The sequence below is a fragment of the Lates calcarifer genome, linkage group LG5, assembly GCF_001640805.2.
Source record: "Lates calcarifer isolate ASB-BC8 linkage group LG5, TLL_Latcal_v3, whole genome shotgun sequence".
Classification (NCBI taxonomy): Eukaryota; Metazoa; Chordata; class Actinopteri; family Centropomidae; genus Lates; species Lates calcarifer.
Window position 1 is genome coordinate 15474220 of NC_066837.1, and position 20119 is coordinate 15494338.

The 20119-nt window shown below is 41.7% G+C and overlaps 2 protein-coding genes across 5 annotated transcripts in view; both read right to left on the minus strand.

Moving 5' to 3' along the window:
* The window catches only part of LOC108896439 (ankyrin-2), an 83799-nt gene extending 69447 nt beyond the window's left edge, over positions 1-14352 (minus strand). For all 4 annotated transcript variants that reach the window (XM_051070640.1, XM_051070638.1, XM_051070639.1 and 1 more), the window contains exon 1: positions 13914-14352. In XM_051070640.1, coding sequence (XP_050926597.1) covers positions 13914-14045 — 132 coding nt within the window. In that variant the 5' untranslated portion in view covers positions 14046-14352. The remainder of the gene's footprint in view (positions 1-13913) is intronic.
* A 1544-nt stretch (positions 14353-15896) lies between these two features.
* Positions 15897-19997, minus strand: LOC108896419 (histone PARylation factor 1). The gene is made up of 8 exons (XM_018695542.2): positions 19885-19997; positions 18860-19043; positions 18178-18364; positions 17838-17936; positions 17166-17319; positions 16883-16970; positions 16389-16561; positions 15897-16218 (listed from the first exon to the last, which is right to left on the minus strand). Exons 1-8 carry the CDS (start codon positions 19921-19923, stop codon positions 16084-16086), a joined length of 1059 nt encoding a protein of 352 aa, XP_018551058.1. The 5' UTR covers positions 19924-19997; the 3' UTR covers positions 15897-16083.
* Positions 19998-20119: the final 122 nt, after the last annotated feature.

Sequence of the window (20119 nt, forward strand, 5' to 3'; positions counted from 1 at the left end):
TTTCCCACATCTGTCATCTATGCCACCATCATCCATCTCCCTCACACTACATGATAAATCATTTGAGAGGACAGCTGGACAGCAGCCATAGGACCATGCAGGGTCAACCATATCCACATCTGTGCAACCCACCGACAACCAACTCTTATAGACAATGTCCTAACACCAATGCTTAGAGTATACGCACTCTTAAGCCCACAGGAGCATGTGTTGTAGGAATAAAAATATTGGTAAGCATGGTACATGACACAAATTTGTGAATGTGATTTTGTTTTACCTGCCGCTTAGCTCTTTCACGCTGCCGTCTCCTCCTCTCCCTGGCTTTCTGTAGAGCTCTGTATTCTGGATGTTGCTCAAGTTCACGAGCTTTCTTCAGGTGAGCTGCAGCATGGGCCATGACCTCACTTTTCTACCTATTTCTGTCTCAAAAAATTGTCTTACAAGCTGCTGAAGTTTCACTTTGTTAACTTTCATACGTCCTTGCCTAACATGCATGAAGTACCTTAAATTTTCAGATGTCCAATGACTACAAGAAAACCACCTCAAAAGGTAGTGTTTGTGTAAACTCCTCCAATAAAAATATGACAACAAGAAATTTATACAAATAAAGAAAAACTTCCTTAAAGAGTAGTTTGGCTCCAGAAATGATCCTCTCTCAAACCACAACTGTTCTTCTGTCCTGTATAAGATCAAGACTCAGCCTTTGTCCCTCCACATCAAGCCAGGAAACAGACAAAAAACACACACACACAGGTCCACACATCCATATATGCCAGCTGAAAATTAAATTGACATTCACATGTGCAAATATGAGAGAGCGCTGGAGAGATGATGACTGAAAGGGGTTGGTGAATGACGAAACCCATCCACTCACACACTCAAACACACACACACACACACTCAAACACACACACACACACACAGAGGGAATGACCCAGTCCAGATGTACATGAAAGCCTTCCTCAGTGTGAACAGATGTGGCTAAAAATGTGTCCGTATGTGTGTGTGTATGGGGTGGGGATTGGGGGGGCAGCATGTGCACGTGCATGGATGTGAGTGTTAATGTGTGTGTGTGAGCTACAGTCACAGGAAAGTATTTATTGTGTAAGGGGTTTAGGGAGGCTGCATGCCAACAGCCAGCTGACTGCTACAGCCACAGCTACTCTCCCTGTCCCTCTCCCAGGGAGAGAGGGACACATGCGGAGCAGGAAAGGCTGATGGAGTGGATTAGAAGTTGAGAGCAGGAGAAAACTGATGAGATAAGGTGACTATTAAAGCCATTTTGTGTAGGATTCCCCCTCCAGTGGTAATATCAGAGGAGCTAATCCCCATGACTCTGACCCAGGGACACTGAGATAAATGGTGTTTTTCTAATTTTCCTCTGAGCAGACACTTACAATGTCACAATAATTTTTAAATTTAGTGCATATTGGTTTTAGAGGGACAGAAAGGATATCTGCAGTAGTTTAAGTAAATGGCAGGGAAAGGAGGAAGTGACATATAATTAAGGGGAAGAAGAGAGCGGAGGAAGAAAAACATGGTGAACTTGGGTACAGGCTGTCCTTCTGCGAGACAGCAGAGAAGATGGGACGCTCCACTTGATCCAGAGGGGGACCAGTGAGCACAGAACAGTGGCTTCCTATCACCTGCAAGTTATAGGCTTCCCCTCTGCATGGGGGAGAAAGTGGGTCGGCCTGAATCTCAACTGCACTGCACCCTCAGTACCAGTGGCTGATGGAATATGATCTGACAGCTTTTGCGTGCATCTCTCTCTGTCAATGCTGCTAATGTTAGGAGTTTGAAATTTCAGCACCAGGGACAGGGGCACTATCTCATGCCTCTATTTCTGTTCACACATTTTGCCTGATGTGGCTCAATCAACAACATTGGTGACATCTCTTCCCAGTGCTAATCATGAATGACACAGATCTGCTGAATCACCCCACACTGTAGCACTGTCTATAATGTCCTAACCTGGTGCATTCAGCCTGAGTGTTTCATTCAGGTCTTTTATGATGGTGCTGTTGGAGAGAATAAACCTTTCTGTGCATTTGCTCTGCTCCTCTAGCACTCTCTGCTGGTGAAACAGAGAACAAATTATTTTCTTAAGGCAACAGCTAAGGATCTTTGATTTAGCAGTGAATAGAAGAAATATCAGAACATTAATACCGTGATAATGACTGTAAAAAAATGTTTTTAAATGGCAGAAGGGATTACTTTCTATTTCTGATTATCTACATCATTATTTTATGATAATGACTTTCAAAACAAAATAAGCAATTCTTCAGATGTACTTTATTTTCCAAGAAAATCAATACTTAATCAAGATTCAAAAACTGTTGCCAATTACAATGTATGCATATTATCACATATAATTTGAGCATTGCTCTTCTTTAGAATTAGGGCCAACTCACAGTTTGTTGTAAAAACAGCTTCTTTTTTGTATTTCCATTAGACTATGTCATGTCTTTATGTCCCACTTGTAGTGCCTGACATTACTTTTTTTTTTGAGATGTCTTTTTGTGTTTTGTATACTTTTGTGTTATATAGCTCTTTAACTATATGTTAAAGCCATGAAAAATCAAAGTAAAACTCAAAGAAAACATTTCTTAGAACATACAATTCACCGTAGAATGTAAGCAAATCTAAACTGCTAACAGCCATTGCATTGCCTGACTTCTAAAGTTTCAGATTTAACAGACAAAATCTATAAGCGTATTGATCAGCATGTTAGTTGATCCTGAAACAGTGTTCTTACAGTAATAGTGTTACAGTTGTGTGTGTGTGCGTGTGTGTGTGTGCACAGTATGTCTTTATTAATACTATGAATGTTTCGGTGTCTATGCATCAGCAAAAACTCATCAATGACCTCTATTGATCCCTTCCATCACCCAGTGAGGATTAGGAGAATGCATTATAAACTGGGTAAGTGTGTTTGTGTTTGTGTGTGTGTGTGTGTGTGTGTGTGTCTGTGTCAATATGGGAGTCAGATTACATTGGGAAGAGGGGGCTCCAAAGAGAGGTGATGTGAGCTCTTGTTTCTCTTGGTTTAGTTGATCTCCCAGATGGGGAGAGGTTAATGGTCTGCTTTCCATTTTATAGATCCAGGGGCTTTTATTTGGCCCATTAGGACTCCATGATAGACAGATATGAGAGACGCAGAGATCAGCACACCTATCACTGCATGTGCCTGTTCACGTGCCTCAAATTGTGAGCGGATGTGTGTGCAGGTTTTGTGTGTACACGTGCTTTGTCATATGCATACATACACACACATTTACATGTCTGGATGTTAAAATTGTTTCACAATGTTCATGCTTATTTTTTTGTCTTTTGAGTTTGATTTTCTAACAACATACAGTGTGTCAAGAATGCAAAAATGGAAAAATAAAATGAACTAGAGGCTACACGGAAAGAAGTAAAACTGAATTAATTAGTTCTATTATAGACTCTGGAACACAGACAACAGACAACAGTTCATAACTAGTAGTAAATGAGCTAAAACAAAAAAACACTGGTGTGTTTCTTTAACGTACCTCTCTGCTCATGAGAGCCAATATCTTGTTTGTTTTTGCCATTATTGTGTTGGCTGTTGCTGTTCTTGTTGCTGTTTATGATTTGTCTGCCTGCTAATGGAGCTGTAGGGCTGACTAGCGGAGCTCTGCCAATGGTGAGTGTCTGGCAGCATATAATGCATCTGAGATTTAATGGAGGAAGGATCTTTCTGTTTCAGATGACTCATTTAGACTTCTAGAAGCTCATACATTTTTCATGGCAACAATTTTGACCCGGTTCCCAACTACTCCTCATCGAGATATGCTAGTTTTCATTAGCACTTACATCTGTTTGGTTTAAGTGCTGCATTATGCTTATGTTAACCTGGTAAGTGAGTGACTGAAAGAACTTCCTGTGCAGTATCGCAGGAGAAGGACTAATTTCCATGTAATTACACCAACAACCGCTGGACTAGAGGCAGATATAGAAGAGAGGCTAAAAGGCTAAAACGAAGCTGCTTTCCACACTTAAATAAGTTTTCCATTACTATCTATACAAGTGCATCACCAAGTAGCTCCTTCTGAGGGCCATTAGATGCTGGCCAGGAAAACTTCTGTACAAGACAGAGACAAAGAAACAATGCCAACCTCTCTGCTAAAATACAAAATCAATGCCCTCCTCTCCAAAGAAAGTTCAGGTATCAATAATTAATTCAACTAACTGTTTTGAGAAATGTATGTATCAGGGAAATAGTTTCCACTCCCTGTAAAACCACAACTCATTATTTTTACATTCCAGTTTGCATTACAGATTAAACAAATGAAACACAGTGGTTACTTTGTGAACATAAAAGATGCTGGTAGGTATACTTTGGAGCTTTTGGAGAGAGCAAAGCTAATTATTTCCCACTGCTTCCTGTCTTTATGCTAAGCTAATTAACTCCTGGCTCCAGATCCATACTTAATGGACACACACAAGAGTGGTATAATTCCTCAGGAAAAGTACATTATGTTTTTGTATGTTTTTAGCCTATCACAGTCAACTGTGGTAAATGCCACTAGCGACACAGCTTGCACTTTACTCTGTTTCAGACAATGACTTCATAATAAAGACAACACATCCAGAAACCTGAAGGAATACTTTTTGTATAATCTATACTCAAGACAACAGCAGGAGGTCTGCAGTGCCCACACTGAAGCTCAGAATATGCATACACACACACACACACACACACACACACACTCATACTCATACTGCTCACCCTTTCTCTTCGGGATATCGATTCTAAACTGCAGCTGAACCCTGCACAACATGACTGTAACATGACTCCACACTGCAGTTTTACTACCTGCCGAGATATTTCTTACTGTAGTGTTTTCATCACAAATTCTAACAGGTAAACATGGAAGCCACCAGAGAGGTTCTAAATGTAAGTGGTGAATGTGTGAGTAATGGTAACTTCACCAGGTTTTCACAGGCTTCCTTACAGGAGTGAGGTATATGACAACCATGTGGGCTTCTACCAAAAAGTTCAATCAACACCATAAGCGATGAGCAGATGAGCAAATGCTTACATTTGTTTTTCAAAAACAACTAATATTTGCACTTTAATAGATGTCATGCTATACTGTATAGTGGCCAACGTAAATATTGGTAATGCCTAAATCGCTAGTCTATAGATTATGTCTGCTTTTCTCAGAGACGAAATGATCAAAATTCATAGTGGAGACAGTAATGGATTGGCTCACAGATATGATTTAAATGTCAAGCCATTTCACAGCCTCTTTTACTGCTTAATAAAGGTCAGAGCCATAAAGTCCACAACACACATGCTCTCTCTCTCCCCATCTCCTTCTGTTTCTCACGAAACCAAATCACAAAGAGTCAAATTTAATAGGAAGTGGGCAAAGCAGCCAGTTGAGACTCCAGATCAGACCACACCCAAACACAGGGAGTGATGCCACTGAGACATGGGTTGGGTGGGGGAGCCTGAAATAATCAGGGAGGGAATAGAGAGATGGAGCGTAGATGGGATATATAACCTTGATACAGTGATGATGATATTCCCAGAGAGAAAGGCGACTGGAGGGACAGACAGTCAAAAAGACCACACCCTGTTGGAACTGAAGCACTACCACGTCCACACACACCAACAGACATACAAATGGATACATCTGATCTGTGACTTAGGTGATTTACCAGCAACACGACTCACTCCATTCGTCCTTGAGTGTTGCTACCATATTAACAACCCCCCCCGTTTCTATGTACAGACAAGTAACAGCCCTACAGGCTGACAAGAGTGCCACATTAACTGATTGCTTGCAGCTTTTGTTTTTTGCTACATTAGGCCGCAGCCCTCAACATATTTCTCTTTCAAAGCAAACTAGCAGCACTCTAAAAGACTCTAGATGGCCAGAAATGCAGAGTAAGCAACGGTTACATCCACAAATTCATTATTCACTTCCTGCAAGTGATGCAAGTGAGTTTTTAAGGTGTTTTTTTTTCTTTCTAAAAGTTATCAGTAAAATGCAATGCCTGCAAAAGTCACCAATATCCACTGCCTCTCTGTGGTACAGAAATGTTGGTATGATATCCACTGCCTTGGAAATGGCTGTCATACTAATCTACGGCTTTCCCTCTTTTCCTCTTTGAAGTGCTGCCCGAGTCCCTCGGGAACGCATGACGTCAGTTTGCCATTCCTCTTAATGAGATGAGAGAGAGAGAGGCTCTGAGATCACAGGAAAATATACTACCATATTCCTGAGAAACTGCAACCCCACTGCAGATGCTATCATTGATGAGTAATATCAATATTACTGATATCGGGTGGAGAACAGTAGTGCACCGGAACACTGGGGCAAACATTTAAGCCACAGTGTGTTAGATGCTAGTACAGGCTGTGCTGTGGCTATCAATTGCTATGCTATTATTTGCCTTTTTTTGCCAAAAGACCTCAAACTGACTAACTTTTGAGCACACTGTGTCTGGATATGAGACAAAACTGAATTTAAAAATAACAACATTTTTTTTTTTTTAAATCAGATAACATGAACAGGGAAGCAAATGGTCCAAACTGTCATTTGTGTGTGTCTTATCTTAAATCTGATTATTCTCCAGACCACACATTGAGAGCAACAGCCCTCCCTGTTGTGTGCCACTAGAGCAGACAAACACAATTTTTGTTTTACCACTCTGACCCACTGGTTGTGTGTTGGGTGAATGTACTTCCATTTGATGGCTGATCTCATCCAGCGTCAGATGACAAAGGGTATTGAGGCAGAAACTGATTTCACCTCCAAGTCGAATGTATAATGAATAATGAAGCGTGTGACCTAAAACTGGCTGCAGCACACAGTCATACCAGGAATGCTGAGTGATGCTGTCAGACTCAGAGGGAGAGAGAGAGAGAGGGGGAAATAACCAGGCAGACAATTAGTCAGACAGACACACATAATAACAGAGAGAGAGAGAGAATTATTCAGAGGCAAAATAAAACAGATCTGAGTAGTGTAAACATTGAATTAGCAGTCACGTCTTTCAGTTTTGGGCTACAACCAAACACACTGAGGTTGAGTTGGTGCACAGAGAGCACTTTAAATGATTTAAGTGTTACATAACAAAAGTAACCCAAATCGCAAATTTAGAAAAGATATAATGGGCCTGGGTAAAAAAAAAAAAATATATCAGGCTTTAAGGTGGTTTTACAAGTTACAGCGTTCAGATTCTCTGACTGCAGGAGTTCGAAGGTTGCGTCACAGCATCTTCCTCAGCATGTGGCAAAAGCAGTCTGGTGTTTTGCTGGCATATGTGCGTGTGTGTTTCTGTGTGTGTACCTATTTGCCTATGTGCAGCGCTATGAGCCATGCAATTCTCAACAACACAGCGAAAAAGCTTTGATGTGTTTTCCTGTGAGAAATCCTTCACTTACTCAAGTCAAACACGATGAGAGAGGCGGCAGAGAGAGACGGAGAGAGGAGGAAGGTTAAGAGGGAGCTGACGAGAGAGAGAGAGAGAGAGAGAGCACATTTACCCAAAGGTGTTTGAGCTGAGCTTCTGAGAAGTCATTGATCACCGACCACACCCTCCTGTCTCGCGCTCACTCTCTCTCTTTCTGTCTCTGTTTCTCTCTAACGGGAAACACATTTATAAGGCCATGATGAATAATTAACATCTAAATGCCTCCCACTGCCCCCCAGTCCAAAAACACCTGCCCTCTGTGGAGCATGACTAGCAGAGGATGCATCTTAAGACAATACAATGTTTCAGTGGGTGTGTTTCAGTAGTCTATCTTACATTCCTTATATCCTGCAGCTGTGGCCAGTTAATGCAGTCAGCTTGTTAACATCAGCCATTTCATCTCTATGCATTATGTACTCTCATTTTCTCACCTTATAACAAAGTCTGCATTGTCGCTTTTTGACTTTGTGCTCTTCTGACGAACAGCCTTTCATCAAAATGATGATGACAAACTATGACTCATCAAGTGATGCTATCTCTGCCCTGCAAACATCTATCAGGGTCCAGCGTAAGATGGTGTCAGATATAACTAGGGCACCCCAACTAGTTATGAGGTACCATGACAACTGAGAAGCCCAATGCAGGATAGGAAAGTCGGGACGTTGTTTGTGCCCAAATATAGACATGCTGATGCTCCATTTGGATCTGGGACAGGGATACCAATGCTATATCACCACCCTGTCACCGTTACACAGTATGGAAACTCATGTGAAACCCATAGATAACATAATATGACTGTTGCTTGTATGTTGCATCAGAGCTGGTGGACTGGCTGGCGTTGGTATTTGGAGGGCTGAGTATCACACCTAATATGGCCACTCCTCAAGGTGAGTTTAGTGGGATATGAATATTTCTGTGTCCTCAGATCAACTTTGTATGCCACATTAGTAATTGTATGATTAGTCAATTATTTGACTAGTCACATGCAGTGTTTTCATAATCAATTAAAATTTAAGATACAAAACCCCAAAAATATTCAATGACTGGAGCCAGTGAATAAAGTTATCGGTACCGATTTGTTTTCTGTTGATCAACAGTCTCAACAGAGTCTCTGACTCAGGGTATTTGTAACAGGCATTTAAACAATTCTATTACATTTTACAGATGAATACAGTTGATTAATCAAATAAATTGATAAATAATTGATAATGACAATCAGTATTGATAACTTATACTTCATGTTGCTATATTACATTAGTGTATATAGCATGGTTGCCATAAACATCATAATAGACAACTAGAGCATATGAAGCTGTATACTAACACCAAATGTTGCATCAGTGGGTTTTGCTTTAAAAACAACTTTTTAGGACTTTATGGCATGATATGACCTGGCAGTTAAGTGTTTCTGATCATGATCATGCTGAAGGTATATAGCAAGTGGAACAGTGTAATGGACAGACATATTGCTGAATCATGCCTAACATCAATAATTATGAGCTTTGCTTAGGGCAGTTACAACAATGCAGCACCGAGCAGGTATTTCACAAGAACCAATGATTAAATCTTAATGGCATTTGGTAACCATCATTAGAGGTACTGGAGTGGATGACTTGCAGTCATTCACAGGTCTCTGTGTAAGCACTTACAACCAGGCAAGTGCTCTAAAAGCTATAGTAAATACAGCTATAGAATGCTGCATGTGTGAGTGTGTTTGAGTGTGTGTATGTGCATACTCCCTTAACTGCACCCACAGAGACCCTTATTGGTCAAACGTTCTAATTTGGCATCATGCAGTGGAAGACAGCTGTGGCCATATGTGGGTGTATGTGTGGCTGTAGCGGTCCAGAGGTAATGTAATGAAGGCCATGGCTCCATTAAGACTCTCTTCCTGCAGAATCCCATCATACCACTCCCAGTGGAGAGACAGAAAGAGATAGATAGAGAGAGAGAGAGACAGATAGGGAGGCAGACACAGAGAGGCAGATGAGACACAGACAGAGAGGTGGAAAAGAGAGAGATGAAAATGTCAAAGGCTGCAGTGAAATCTGACCTCCTGGCACATCAGGACCTCAGTTTAGGGACCAGTGGTGGGGAGGAGTGTAGGGCAGGGCAGACAGGGGGAAGGGAGAGAGGGAGGGAGGTATTTTGGAGAGCGATGCTAGATGAACAGAAAAGACAGCCAAGAAGACAAGGAGAAAACTAGGGTAGAGAATCAAACCTCCTTTTTAAGGCAGTGAGAGGAAGTGAGACTCTAGAGGAGGATGGTAAGCCAAGAAGAACGTGGGGAGGGAATTTGGTGCAGGAAGGGAAAGTTCACTTGAAAGGGGATCTTCCTACCAAACAACGAGTGAGAAACAGGTCAAGTTTCCTAGTCCCAAACACAAGTCATCTTTAGATGTAAGACTACAGCAATCTAAATGTAGATTTTTGGGTTTAGAGATAAACAAATTCCTTATATATTCTGCTGGATTCTAACTAATCTCTGAGAGCTTATATCTACTTTCCATTATCAATATCAGACCGCAGTGGACATAAAATCTAGTCCTGAACTGATCTCCCCAAACTGAGCTCTAAGTAGCCACTATTCAACCACAGGAGAGGGGACTGGCACAGGCAGAGGGTTAACACATTGCAGTCTCTGTATTGTTCAGATAAGGGAGAAAGCAGACTGTGGGAAGCGATCGCTCAACACCAGCCCACAGCAGCGTGTAAATGCCCAGTGACACCGGTTCAGTGAGCACAGAGACACGGACACACAGCCACTTGGCTAGGAAGAAGCTATTTTTCTCCAGGACAATCACATGAGAGGCAGGGAGTATTTTTAGACCTGAAAATAAGAGCCTCACATCTCAGTGTCCTTTTGTCATCTTCTCTTTTTGGTTCACATATGTAGATCTCTTTTGTGGTATTGAGCTCTGTCTCAACATTAAACTTCTTCAGGTACATGCTACTGAAGCTCTCCTTACCCATCAACACAGGTTTTGCATCTCTTGCACCACCAGCTTCCAAAAACATTGTTTTCAAGTTTTCAGTGGCATCTATAGTTATCTGCATAGACTATGAGATGGTGTGAGATGTATTGGGCCAGCACAATACAATGAAGCTGAATAGCAATTTGTTACGTGGTGTTCAAAGTATTGAACATGCCATTCAAAAACCTCAACGACATGTCCTTCTAGAACCAAAGTCCTGTTAACCTAGGGTAATTTGGAGACAGTAAACTGACCCAGATAATTTACTCAAGTGTTGGAGGAGACCAAAACAGAGGGTGAACATTGGAATTCAACTCCAAATGAATGCTAATATTGGTCCATGTTGGCTGGATTTGTAAATATGCAAACATTTGCTAACATGTTAAACTTTATGAGGCGACATTATGTCCAGGCTATATCAGCAAGTTTATTGCAGAGTTCTGCCCCTATGTGTCCAAAAAAGTCACAACAAAAAAATGAAGTCAGCAATAAAGGCCATAAAATATTAGACCTCTTCTTGGATTGTGTACACATGTACATCTCCCTCATTCTCCTGTTACATCTATTAGGAGGAAACGACTTACACCTTTTATTTTCGGTCTGCTGAGAAGGTGATCAGCTGTAGCCTGCCTTCTCTCCAGGACCTGTACACCTCCAGAACCCTGAGGTGGGCAGGAAAGATCCCTCCCACGCTGGTCTCAAGACACTCCCTTCTGGCAGGAGGTTGCGGTCCATCAAAACCAAGAACCAGAAACAAGAACAGTTTCTTCCCGTCTGCAACTGGGCTCCTCAACAAGATCTAAGTCCACCCACCCACACACACAGACTGTCACAGACTCTAATCTTGCCCCCACACCCATTACATGTTACATTAATGTCAAACACACATTTATGCATTACATTAACGCACATCTCTGCGGACAATCACTGCCACCCTCACACATTTGCAGTCTACACCTAACATTCATATTATATTTATGTTCCTTGTAAATATAGTATTTGTTTTTTGCTTTTACTCTTACTTCTACTTTCTATCTGTCTTTGTTTATTATCACTGTTTTTTAGCACCGATATACCAAGACAAATACCTTGTATGTGCAAACTTACTTGGCAATAAAGTCTGATTCAGATTCTGATGCCAATCTTATTTATCTTATTCTTTCATCGTAAAATGGTGCATTGAGTTTTATAACCTCACTTAATTCTCAGCATAGCCCCACCCAGCCTAAACATCAACATCCAATTCTTCCTGCAGTTTAGTCTTTACTGATGCCTAGCACCACTCTTGGCCGGAGGGGGGTGTTGACAAAAAGTAAATACCACAGACAGACCAGCGACAGACAGCAACAAGGACACAATCATTCATCAGTGCTGCCACTTCTGATCGATCAGTGGGGCCACGTTGGAATCTCTGCTGCCAGGGACTAAACATGGATCTCTGCACTGGTAAATGATTATTCCCATGAGCCACCCAGGTGCCTCAGTTAGTGTCCTACCTTAACAAATGAGCACCTTTGACTACCAAAAACTGTTATGTACCTTTGTGGTCAATTAAAAGGAGCACATATACTATTGTGCTTTGTGCTACACTTGAGTACAAAAACGAACTTCTTGAGATTGTGAGACTGTAGGGGCAAACATCCCACTTTAGCTGCTGAATTAATTGACATGGAGGATGAGTAAAAGCTTTAATTTAAGGGGTTAATATGATGACTTTAAGTACAAATACAACTGTGCCTCCATGTCAAAGTCTGCCAAAGACAATATCACAACTAATGAGAAATGCTTCAAGTTTAGCTGATATTATATACTGTTAAGTCCTAATGAGATGCTGTAAGATCTACAGGCATAGATTAATACAGATCTGTGAAAAACACATAGTGCTGGAGGCGACAGTTGTGCTCAAAGATTAGCTCAAAGTGTGACTTATTTAGCCCACAAAGAGGACTTAACAGAAATAAGAAAACTTTTTGGGGATATAAAAGAGAGCTCTCCCTTGCACTTTCATTATAGAGTTTCATTACAGACACCTGTGACTAATCAGCTCATCTTCTTACTGTGCACCAACAAAGAGACAACTATTCATCTTCCTTGTGCATAACATGCTCACTTAACCGTAAACACCCAAACACCTGTTTGAACGGTGCCAGTTTTGATTTCTCACTAATAATGATACAAAAACTCCAGATTGCATCCAAGTATGTGAGCTCAGAGGCCCCACCCTAAAAGAAAAAACTAAGGTGTGTCTGTGTGTGTGTGTGTGTGTGTCTCTCTCTCTCTCTCTGTGTGTGTGTGTGTGTGTATGTGGCACTCCAGTCCATTACTGAAATCACATTAGCCTGAGAGAGTGCACTGAGACAGGAAACAACCATCTACCATCTCCTGACTCACTTTTACTGAATACTCAAACACACACAAAATGCATGATCAAATGTAGATAGTAATACTTAACATTAATCTTACTGCTTACAACGTACGTTGAAAACATACTTATAGATAAATGCGAGTGTTTAATTTTCCCCATCAAGCTAATGCAGTTGCAACTGTGTATTTAATTAAAAACGCACCTGGATCTTACAAATAAGCAGATGAAGTTGTTTTGAAGAGAGGAGAGGAGAGGAGAGGAGGAAATATCTAAATAGTAATATCTGAATTTCAGTTCACACAAGGCCAGAAAGACTTAATGGTAAACCAGCCCAGCCCGAGAGTGACCTGAGAGAGCACTTAAGAGGCAAACACAGGGCACATCCACACACACACACACACACACACACACACACACACACACTTTACCCAGCAGCACATACTACTGTAACAGAACCACAAGTGAACAGACCTTCTATACAATTGTGTGTCTCAGAAAGAGAGAGAAGGTTATGAAACTACCAGTCTATGACACAGACCATCTACTAAGCATCACAAAAACCCAGTGCTCAGTACTCTACATAAACTTGCAATATGTCATGTGTTAGGGTAGAAGGACAAATGAGACAGCTCCTCAGAAGTCAGAGTCAAGGATGCTCACCCTCTGGCCAGTAAAGCCAAACATGGTCCATGTAAACAGTAAACCTATAGTGCCAGGTGTGAAGTTGTAAACATTCCTCACTGCAGCGTGTTACAGGAACTAGTGAAGTCAGCGCAGGCCTGGTGGTGTTTATTTTGACGACCATAATAACAACTGGCACAATTGGCCTGTTTGGGTATTATCACACTCCCCTCCCCGAAGCACATCACTCTAAGTCTCTTATCAAAACAGATGGCATCTTCTCTGCAGAGAGCTCTGCTCCTGTAAGCAGCTAATTTGAACACAGTTTAATACACATCAAGAGAAAATCTGTCAGATCACCAGCGCCGATGTTCTAAAGCACGGCAACGCCTTTCACTTGCTCTCCCTCAGCGCATAGCATCAGCAGCGGCTGCTGGTTACACGGCTGACTGGGCCAGTCAATGCAGAGAGCAGGCTGCGGACAGACAGACACCCACCTGCCGTATACGGTTCTGGTGCAGCGGTGGTGGAGGTCCACCCTCGGGAGACGTGTTGCTCGAAGAGGCCATTTTCAAGTCACGGTCGGAGCCGCCGCCCCTGGAATGACATTCTTCCGGGCTACTTGACATTCTGTCTCGGGGCTGACTGCTGTTGCAGGAGGAGCGACGCGGTCAGTGAGGGTCCTTCTGCCGGTGCAAGGTGGATCTCTGTGCGGGGCCTCAGATTCCACAAGGCTCGGCGGGGCCCGGGATCATTCTGCGGCGCCGGAGTCAGTCTGTGTTCAAATGAGACTGAAGCTAATACTGTGTTTCTTCCAGTTAATCAAACCCCTCTATAAAAAAAACGAGCGCTCCCTCCGTTCAGGGATGCTCCCGGTGTGTTGCTGTAGCCTGTCTGTGTATGTATGTGTGTGGGAGTGTGAACGCGCCTCTCATGCGCTTCCCCGAAACTCCGCAGGATCAATGCTGCCTTCAAAGACAGTCGAAAACCTCGAAACCGCACCTTGATTGGGGTATTCAATCTGAAAAACTGCAATTTTCTAACATCCGATTTACAAAAATATGACCTATAGAGGAGGAGGAGCAATAGTTAAAGTGACATAACTATGTTGTGATTGGCTAATCAGTCTAAAGTGACAGTTTCGAGAGGGAAGATGCACTTTACATCATTTAAAACAGTAATGACAGTGTCACCGCACGATCACTACTTAATTTTTTTTTTAACCTCTGACCAAGATGCCTCAAGTATATGTGCCCATGTGAAAAATTTTGACCTACAAGAAAACATACTATGACCAGACCATTTCAAACCAATGGCACCTGAATGCACCTCAAGCAGTAGCACTCTCCTCTTGTGCCCACGCCCCTGGTGCCTCTGCAGCAGTAAAAGCCTCAGACGGGAAAGTTAACGGGGTGATTAAATAATAAATTAATACAATTAAAAAAAAGAATAAATCAATAAATACATTTTAAAAGTAAAGCTTATACAAATACGAAATCATTGCACCTCCAGCACACTGGGTCGGGTTTACATAATGTAATCTATCTCTTAGTATTCTTACGCCCTCACCTTGGCCTGAGTCTCTTCACTGAGCAACAAATATAATGGAAATTGACAGAACAAAATCAATAACAATGTCCTGGAGACATTTAAAAACCAGGCAAGACTCGGGGTAGAGAGAAATGGAGGAGGTGTAAGAAATCATGTTGAACTGGCACAGTTTTAGTCACTGTTTAGATCTCAACTAGTCTTCAGAGTGAGTTGCCAGTGAAATCATATTGCCTTTTCTTTAATCAGCAGCATGAAAGATGAATATATGGAAATAAAGGTCAACCAGAGGTGCAGTAAAAGTTAACTGTCAAATATCACATTTTGCATTTGTTTATTTTAAAAGCATATTAAAAATAATCAGTATGAAAGAGTAATTTTTGGAGGTGTGCTCCTCTGCCTTGAACCCTGTACTTTGGTCAAGCTGTTCAATCCAAAAAGATTTTTCACCCAAGGCTAGAATTTTTCTCATTATGTGGGTAGTAAGCAGACATCTGTGAGATCAAGATTTAAAGAGTCAATCTGCTGCTAGATATTAACCTATAGGTATGGGGGAATGGTATGTGACTGAATGTAAAGCTTTTACCCACTCAATGTAAATGATGTAAGTGACTGTTGAGTATATCTTAACTATGGGAACTCATGACTTAACTGGTAAGTTAAAGAGATGTCTTCTACAACCACATTATTTTCAATGGGAAACACTGCCCTCTGTCTCCACTGCATGGTATTACACGTACCCACATATTGCCCCCACAAGCAATATCTTATAATGCCAGTGGGCCAAACCAACAGCAAAATGCATTCTGCATTGATGATCTAGATCTATAAATGAAACTACTGTAAAGTATACACAATAACTGCTTAATCTAAATGTAAACTAATCAGTTCAAGGATTCATTGAGATCACCTTCGATACAAAAATTGGACAGTTAAAAATATAAAAAATACTTTATTAGACATCTACCTTTTACAAAACAAAACATCACTGAACTGGTTCCAATCAATGACAGCAGCACCAAAACCACCAAGAAACATTAACAATGACAAACAACAGAAGACGTGGACACATGGTGGGAAAAGCTTATAAGAGGAACTCAAATGAACTTCGGAGTCTTTTTAATGTGCAGAGAGTTGGTCCAGGTTGTCATGGCTACGGCTGGAGAGATGGGCCTCCAAAATTTCTCCAAATAAATTTCTTTTCAGCAAGCTGTAGGCCATGGGCAGAAGTTGCTTGATTACCTTGTGAAAATACTGGAGGTGGTGGGAGGAGGACAGGAAACCAAAGATCAATAAATGTATTTATTCCAACCACATTACAACAAAATCATGAATCAGAATATTTGGTTTTTATACAGATGAAAGATGTTAAGTGCAATGAAGCGTGAGAATGAAAGGACAACTGTGCGTGCTTTGAGACTTACATGGGATCCGTAACAGAAGAGGTCTATTCCTAGCTCATAACCCATGCCGTAGTCACACTCATCATTGGCAAACTGAACAAATGTGATCATTTCCTGGAGAGGTCCAAAGGCTTTGATGCGTTCTTCATCATTCCGCGCTTCAGCAATTGCCTTACAGATCTTTTTGAGACCAGCTAGATACAAAGGGGTTGGGGGGGCAACACAGGGAGAAAACAAATGAGAACAAGCTGAGACATAATGCAAAGAAACATTGGGTATGCTGACTATCAACTGTGATAGCAGTGTTAAACATGCACACAAAGTTGTCGTAACTGTCGCCTGAAGTCTTCAGTCTTCATAACCACTTTGTATATTACACAAAAAACCCCTCTGTATCAAAATAAAATCAGGAGCTCATATCAACAACAAGGAGCAAGGGGAAGGAACAAAAAACAAAAGTTGCAAGGGAACCTTCGTGATCACCAAGGTTTGAGGCTATATGCGTGTGAGCTCACCGTCTGTTTCTGGTAGTTCTCTGTATCCTACGTCATTCTTGTCGACAGGCACAACGATGCCGGCACCGTGGAATGTCTTAGTAACCACCTGTGGTGTAACAAGAGGTTGGTTATTATCTAGTATCAACCTGGAACACTTTAGTCAAACACATTTTTGTACTGAACATATGATTATAACTTAAAAATGAGTTAGACAATGCAGTATGAGGTATGAGTTTTATGAGAGTCCAAAAAAACGACATAATGTAGATAATTACACAGTTTGCTCCACTGTGTGAGCTACCTTCTTGTCCCTCTGCTTCATGCCTTTGGTCCTCTGCTCTAGAGACAAGCCCAGAGTCTCTGCCCTGTCTCTCAGCTTTGCCTCCAAACTGTCCAAAGCTACTCCCTCTGCTTTCTTGCTGCCCCTCTCTTTCCTCTTCTTCAACAGATACAGGCTGATGGAGGAGGGAACAAAAAAGTCATCAGTAAGTAAGATGACATACATGGAAGGAGAAAGAGAAAAAAGTGTCAGTGTGCACACACACAATAAGGCAGATTAGCATATCAACATAGGAGGTCCATGCACCAGTCACCTTTTATGATAACTGAACTGAGAAAGCATTAAGTGGTCGGCAGTTTTGTGTGGCCACATGTGTAAATAAATCTTAGATTTAAACATAATGAAATGCTTAATGGTACCTGAGTTCACCTTTAGTTATTAGTGATGATTGAAAAGTGCAGTGGTACAAGTTCTGCCTTCTGCTCAGTGCATTCAATTAGCTGTAATTTGATCATGTACTACAACATTTAAATGGCAGCTGGATAAAATACACACAGATAGTATTTTATGTTATTAATTCAACAGTTTTTCTTATTCCGAAATGTAAACTTTCTTACTTAGCCAGGCGGTTGAAAGTGATTACAGGTATAGAAAATGTAAACATGTGGTGAGTATGTCGTGGTTAGTACTCACAGGACAGCAGCAAACAAGTTGTCTCCCATCTGTGTTATAGTGCAGCCCTTCTTGGCTTCATTTTCCCCAACAAACACAGGAAGGGAGTCTGGAGTATCTCTGGATTTTGGGAACATTAAAATCCGGTAAAAATAAATCAGAACAGCTTGTATTCATGTTTCCACATTAACAACCCCTCACTAGCCACTCTGTGTTCTCTCTCTCACTGTAGCTGGTACAGACTGTTAGTAGGCTAAGTCAAGGGTCCTCTAGTGGAGGCTAAAACAGTGTAATAAAAGCTCTTATACTGGTTCAGCACATATCAAACACCTTCAGGGTGCAAAAAAAATGTGTGTTATACCTGTAATAGCCAATGTGATGCTGGCTGTCTTCACTCCCCTGAAGTATGGTCTGAAACTCTGGTGGGTCATAAATATACCTCCAGTGAAGATGGAAGTTAGGCTGAGGATTCTTTGAGTTTTTGTGAGCTCCAGCCAGGATGTCAAAGGGGCCAACCAGCTGCAAACCCAGTGTGTCCTTAAGCGCACCTATGTAGATTAATCAATTTACATAAATACATACACTTGCTGCAAATTAGGCTTTTACAAGTTTTGGAATACTTTGATACATACTGTATATATGAGCTGTTTTCTATTCTACATTTTTGTTCAAAAACAGATGCAATATACAAAACCTAAGAAAGCTAGTAATGCTCAAGGTCAGTGAAATATAGAACTACAACTGTTTTTTTCACAATCAACTAATCTGTTATTTTCAGTGGCAAATAAAAAGGCAATGTCAAATAAAGACACTTGTGTAAAGTCTAGTTTTAAGCAGATTTGCTCAGATGTGCTGGGCTGGTGCTCTTACAGAGTATTTGTGCATCTAGCCCATCCCTCCTGACTTTCCACTGGCTAAGCATCACTAAACCCAGTGGCTCCATCCTGTTTTCTCTCTGTCTACAGACAGGAGAATTGATTAAAATGTCAGATGCACCCAGTATATTATTGTAACAAGATATGCTGTTAGTGTACAGCACATACCGCAGGGGTTGTCAGCACAAAGCTCCTCGCAGAAGTCCCAAAAGTGGTACAGATCCTCTGGCATTTGAAGCTTGTACAGTCGCACCGTCTCATCACGCAGCTCTGAATCCACCTTTGACAATGGCACGGCTTTGGATTCATCAGTACGAGCTTTCTTCAGCTCCCCATTGCCTGTCCCTGACTCCTAAAACAGTATTATAGGAGAAATACTTACATTATACTCTAAGTTGCCAGTTTATCTGGTACACCAAGCTTAAACACAACAAAACAATGACTTGGTGTTTCCAAACACTTATCGTCCACTCCATTTATATCAATGAGGGTATTTTCAGTATGACTCCCAAAATGTTGAATCAGCACCTCTCTAAAACAGTTTGAACAAAACCTGAACATTATGACCACCATAAAAGTGGGATTTTCTTACAGAGTTGCGGCTGTATTGTACTGATAAACTGGCAACTGTACTGCATGAGGCCCCTGGCTGTGCTCAGTGCTGTGTGCTCTGTGCCCGGCAAATAAGTCTATAGGGACCGGGCTCTATCACACATTAAGGACCAAAACCATACAGCTTTTAATTAGCAGTTAGAACACTGATTTTTGCCCTTTAAGGAACCAAACCACGAGTCAGATAAAGACAAACACCCGTGTCAATGCAGCAGAGTAGAAAGAGGTAAGGTGAAGCTAGCTTACCTTCCTTAAGTAAATACACTATTATGGTGCATGACCCGGGCACTTCTCAACTGGGTACTGCATATACAGTGTATGGTGTAATGCAACCACCATCCGTACATTATGATAAAAACTGATGTGTATTGTCAACGTCACTGCACTAGCAGCTGCCATGTTGTCCTCTGACCGCTGCTGCTCGCACAGCGTGCCAAACTGTTCTGCCCACAGCGTTTAACAGGAGCCGCCTCTGTCGTTGTTGTAGCCGAACGTTACCCAGCTTTTTTGCCTGGTGCAGTCGTGTTTTCAACAGCCATTTCTGCGACCAAACCGAGGTGGCGAAAACAGTGTAAAATTACCTGAATGGATTTGGGTTTTCTTTTTGCGCGCCCTGTCATTTTCCTCCTCTTGTCTCTCCGTCGGCGTCTTCTTCTGCAGGTCGCAATCCGCAAAGAGGTTAAAGCGCACCACTGCCCCCCAGAGGCCGTCGGCGGGGACTGCGCATTCCCCGACTCCAAATTAACAAAGTCAGTTTATTCAGTGGGGTAGATTTGTCCTGTGTTTTCGTCATTGTCCCATAGTACTAATCGACCA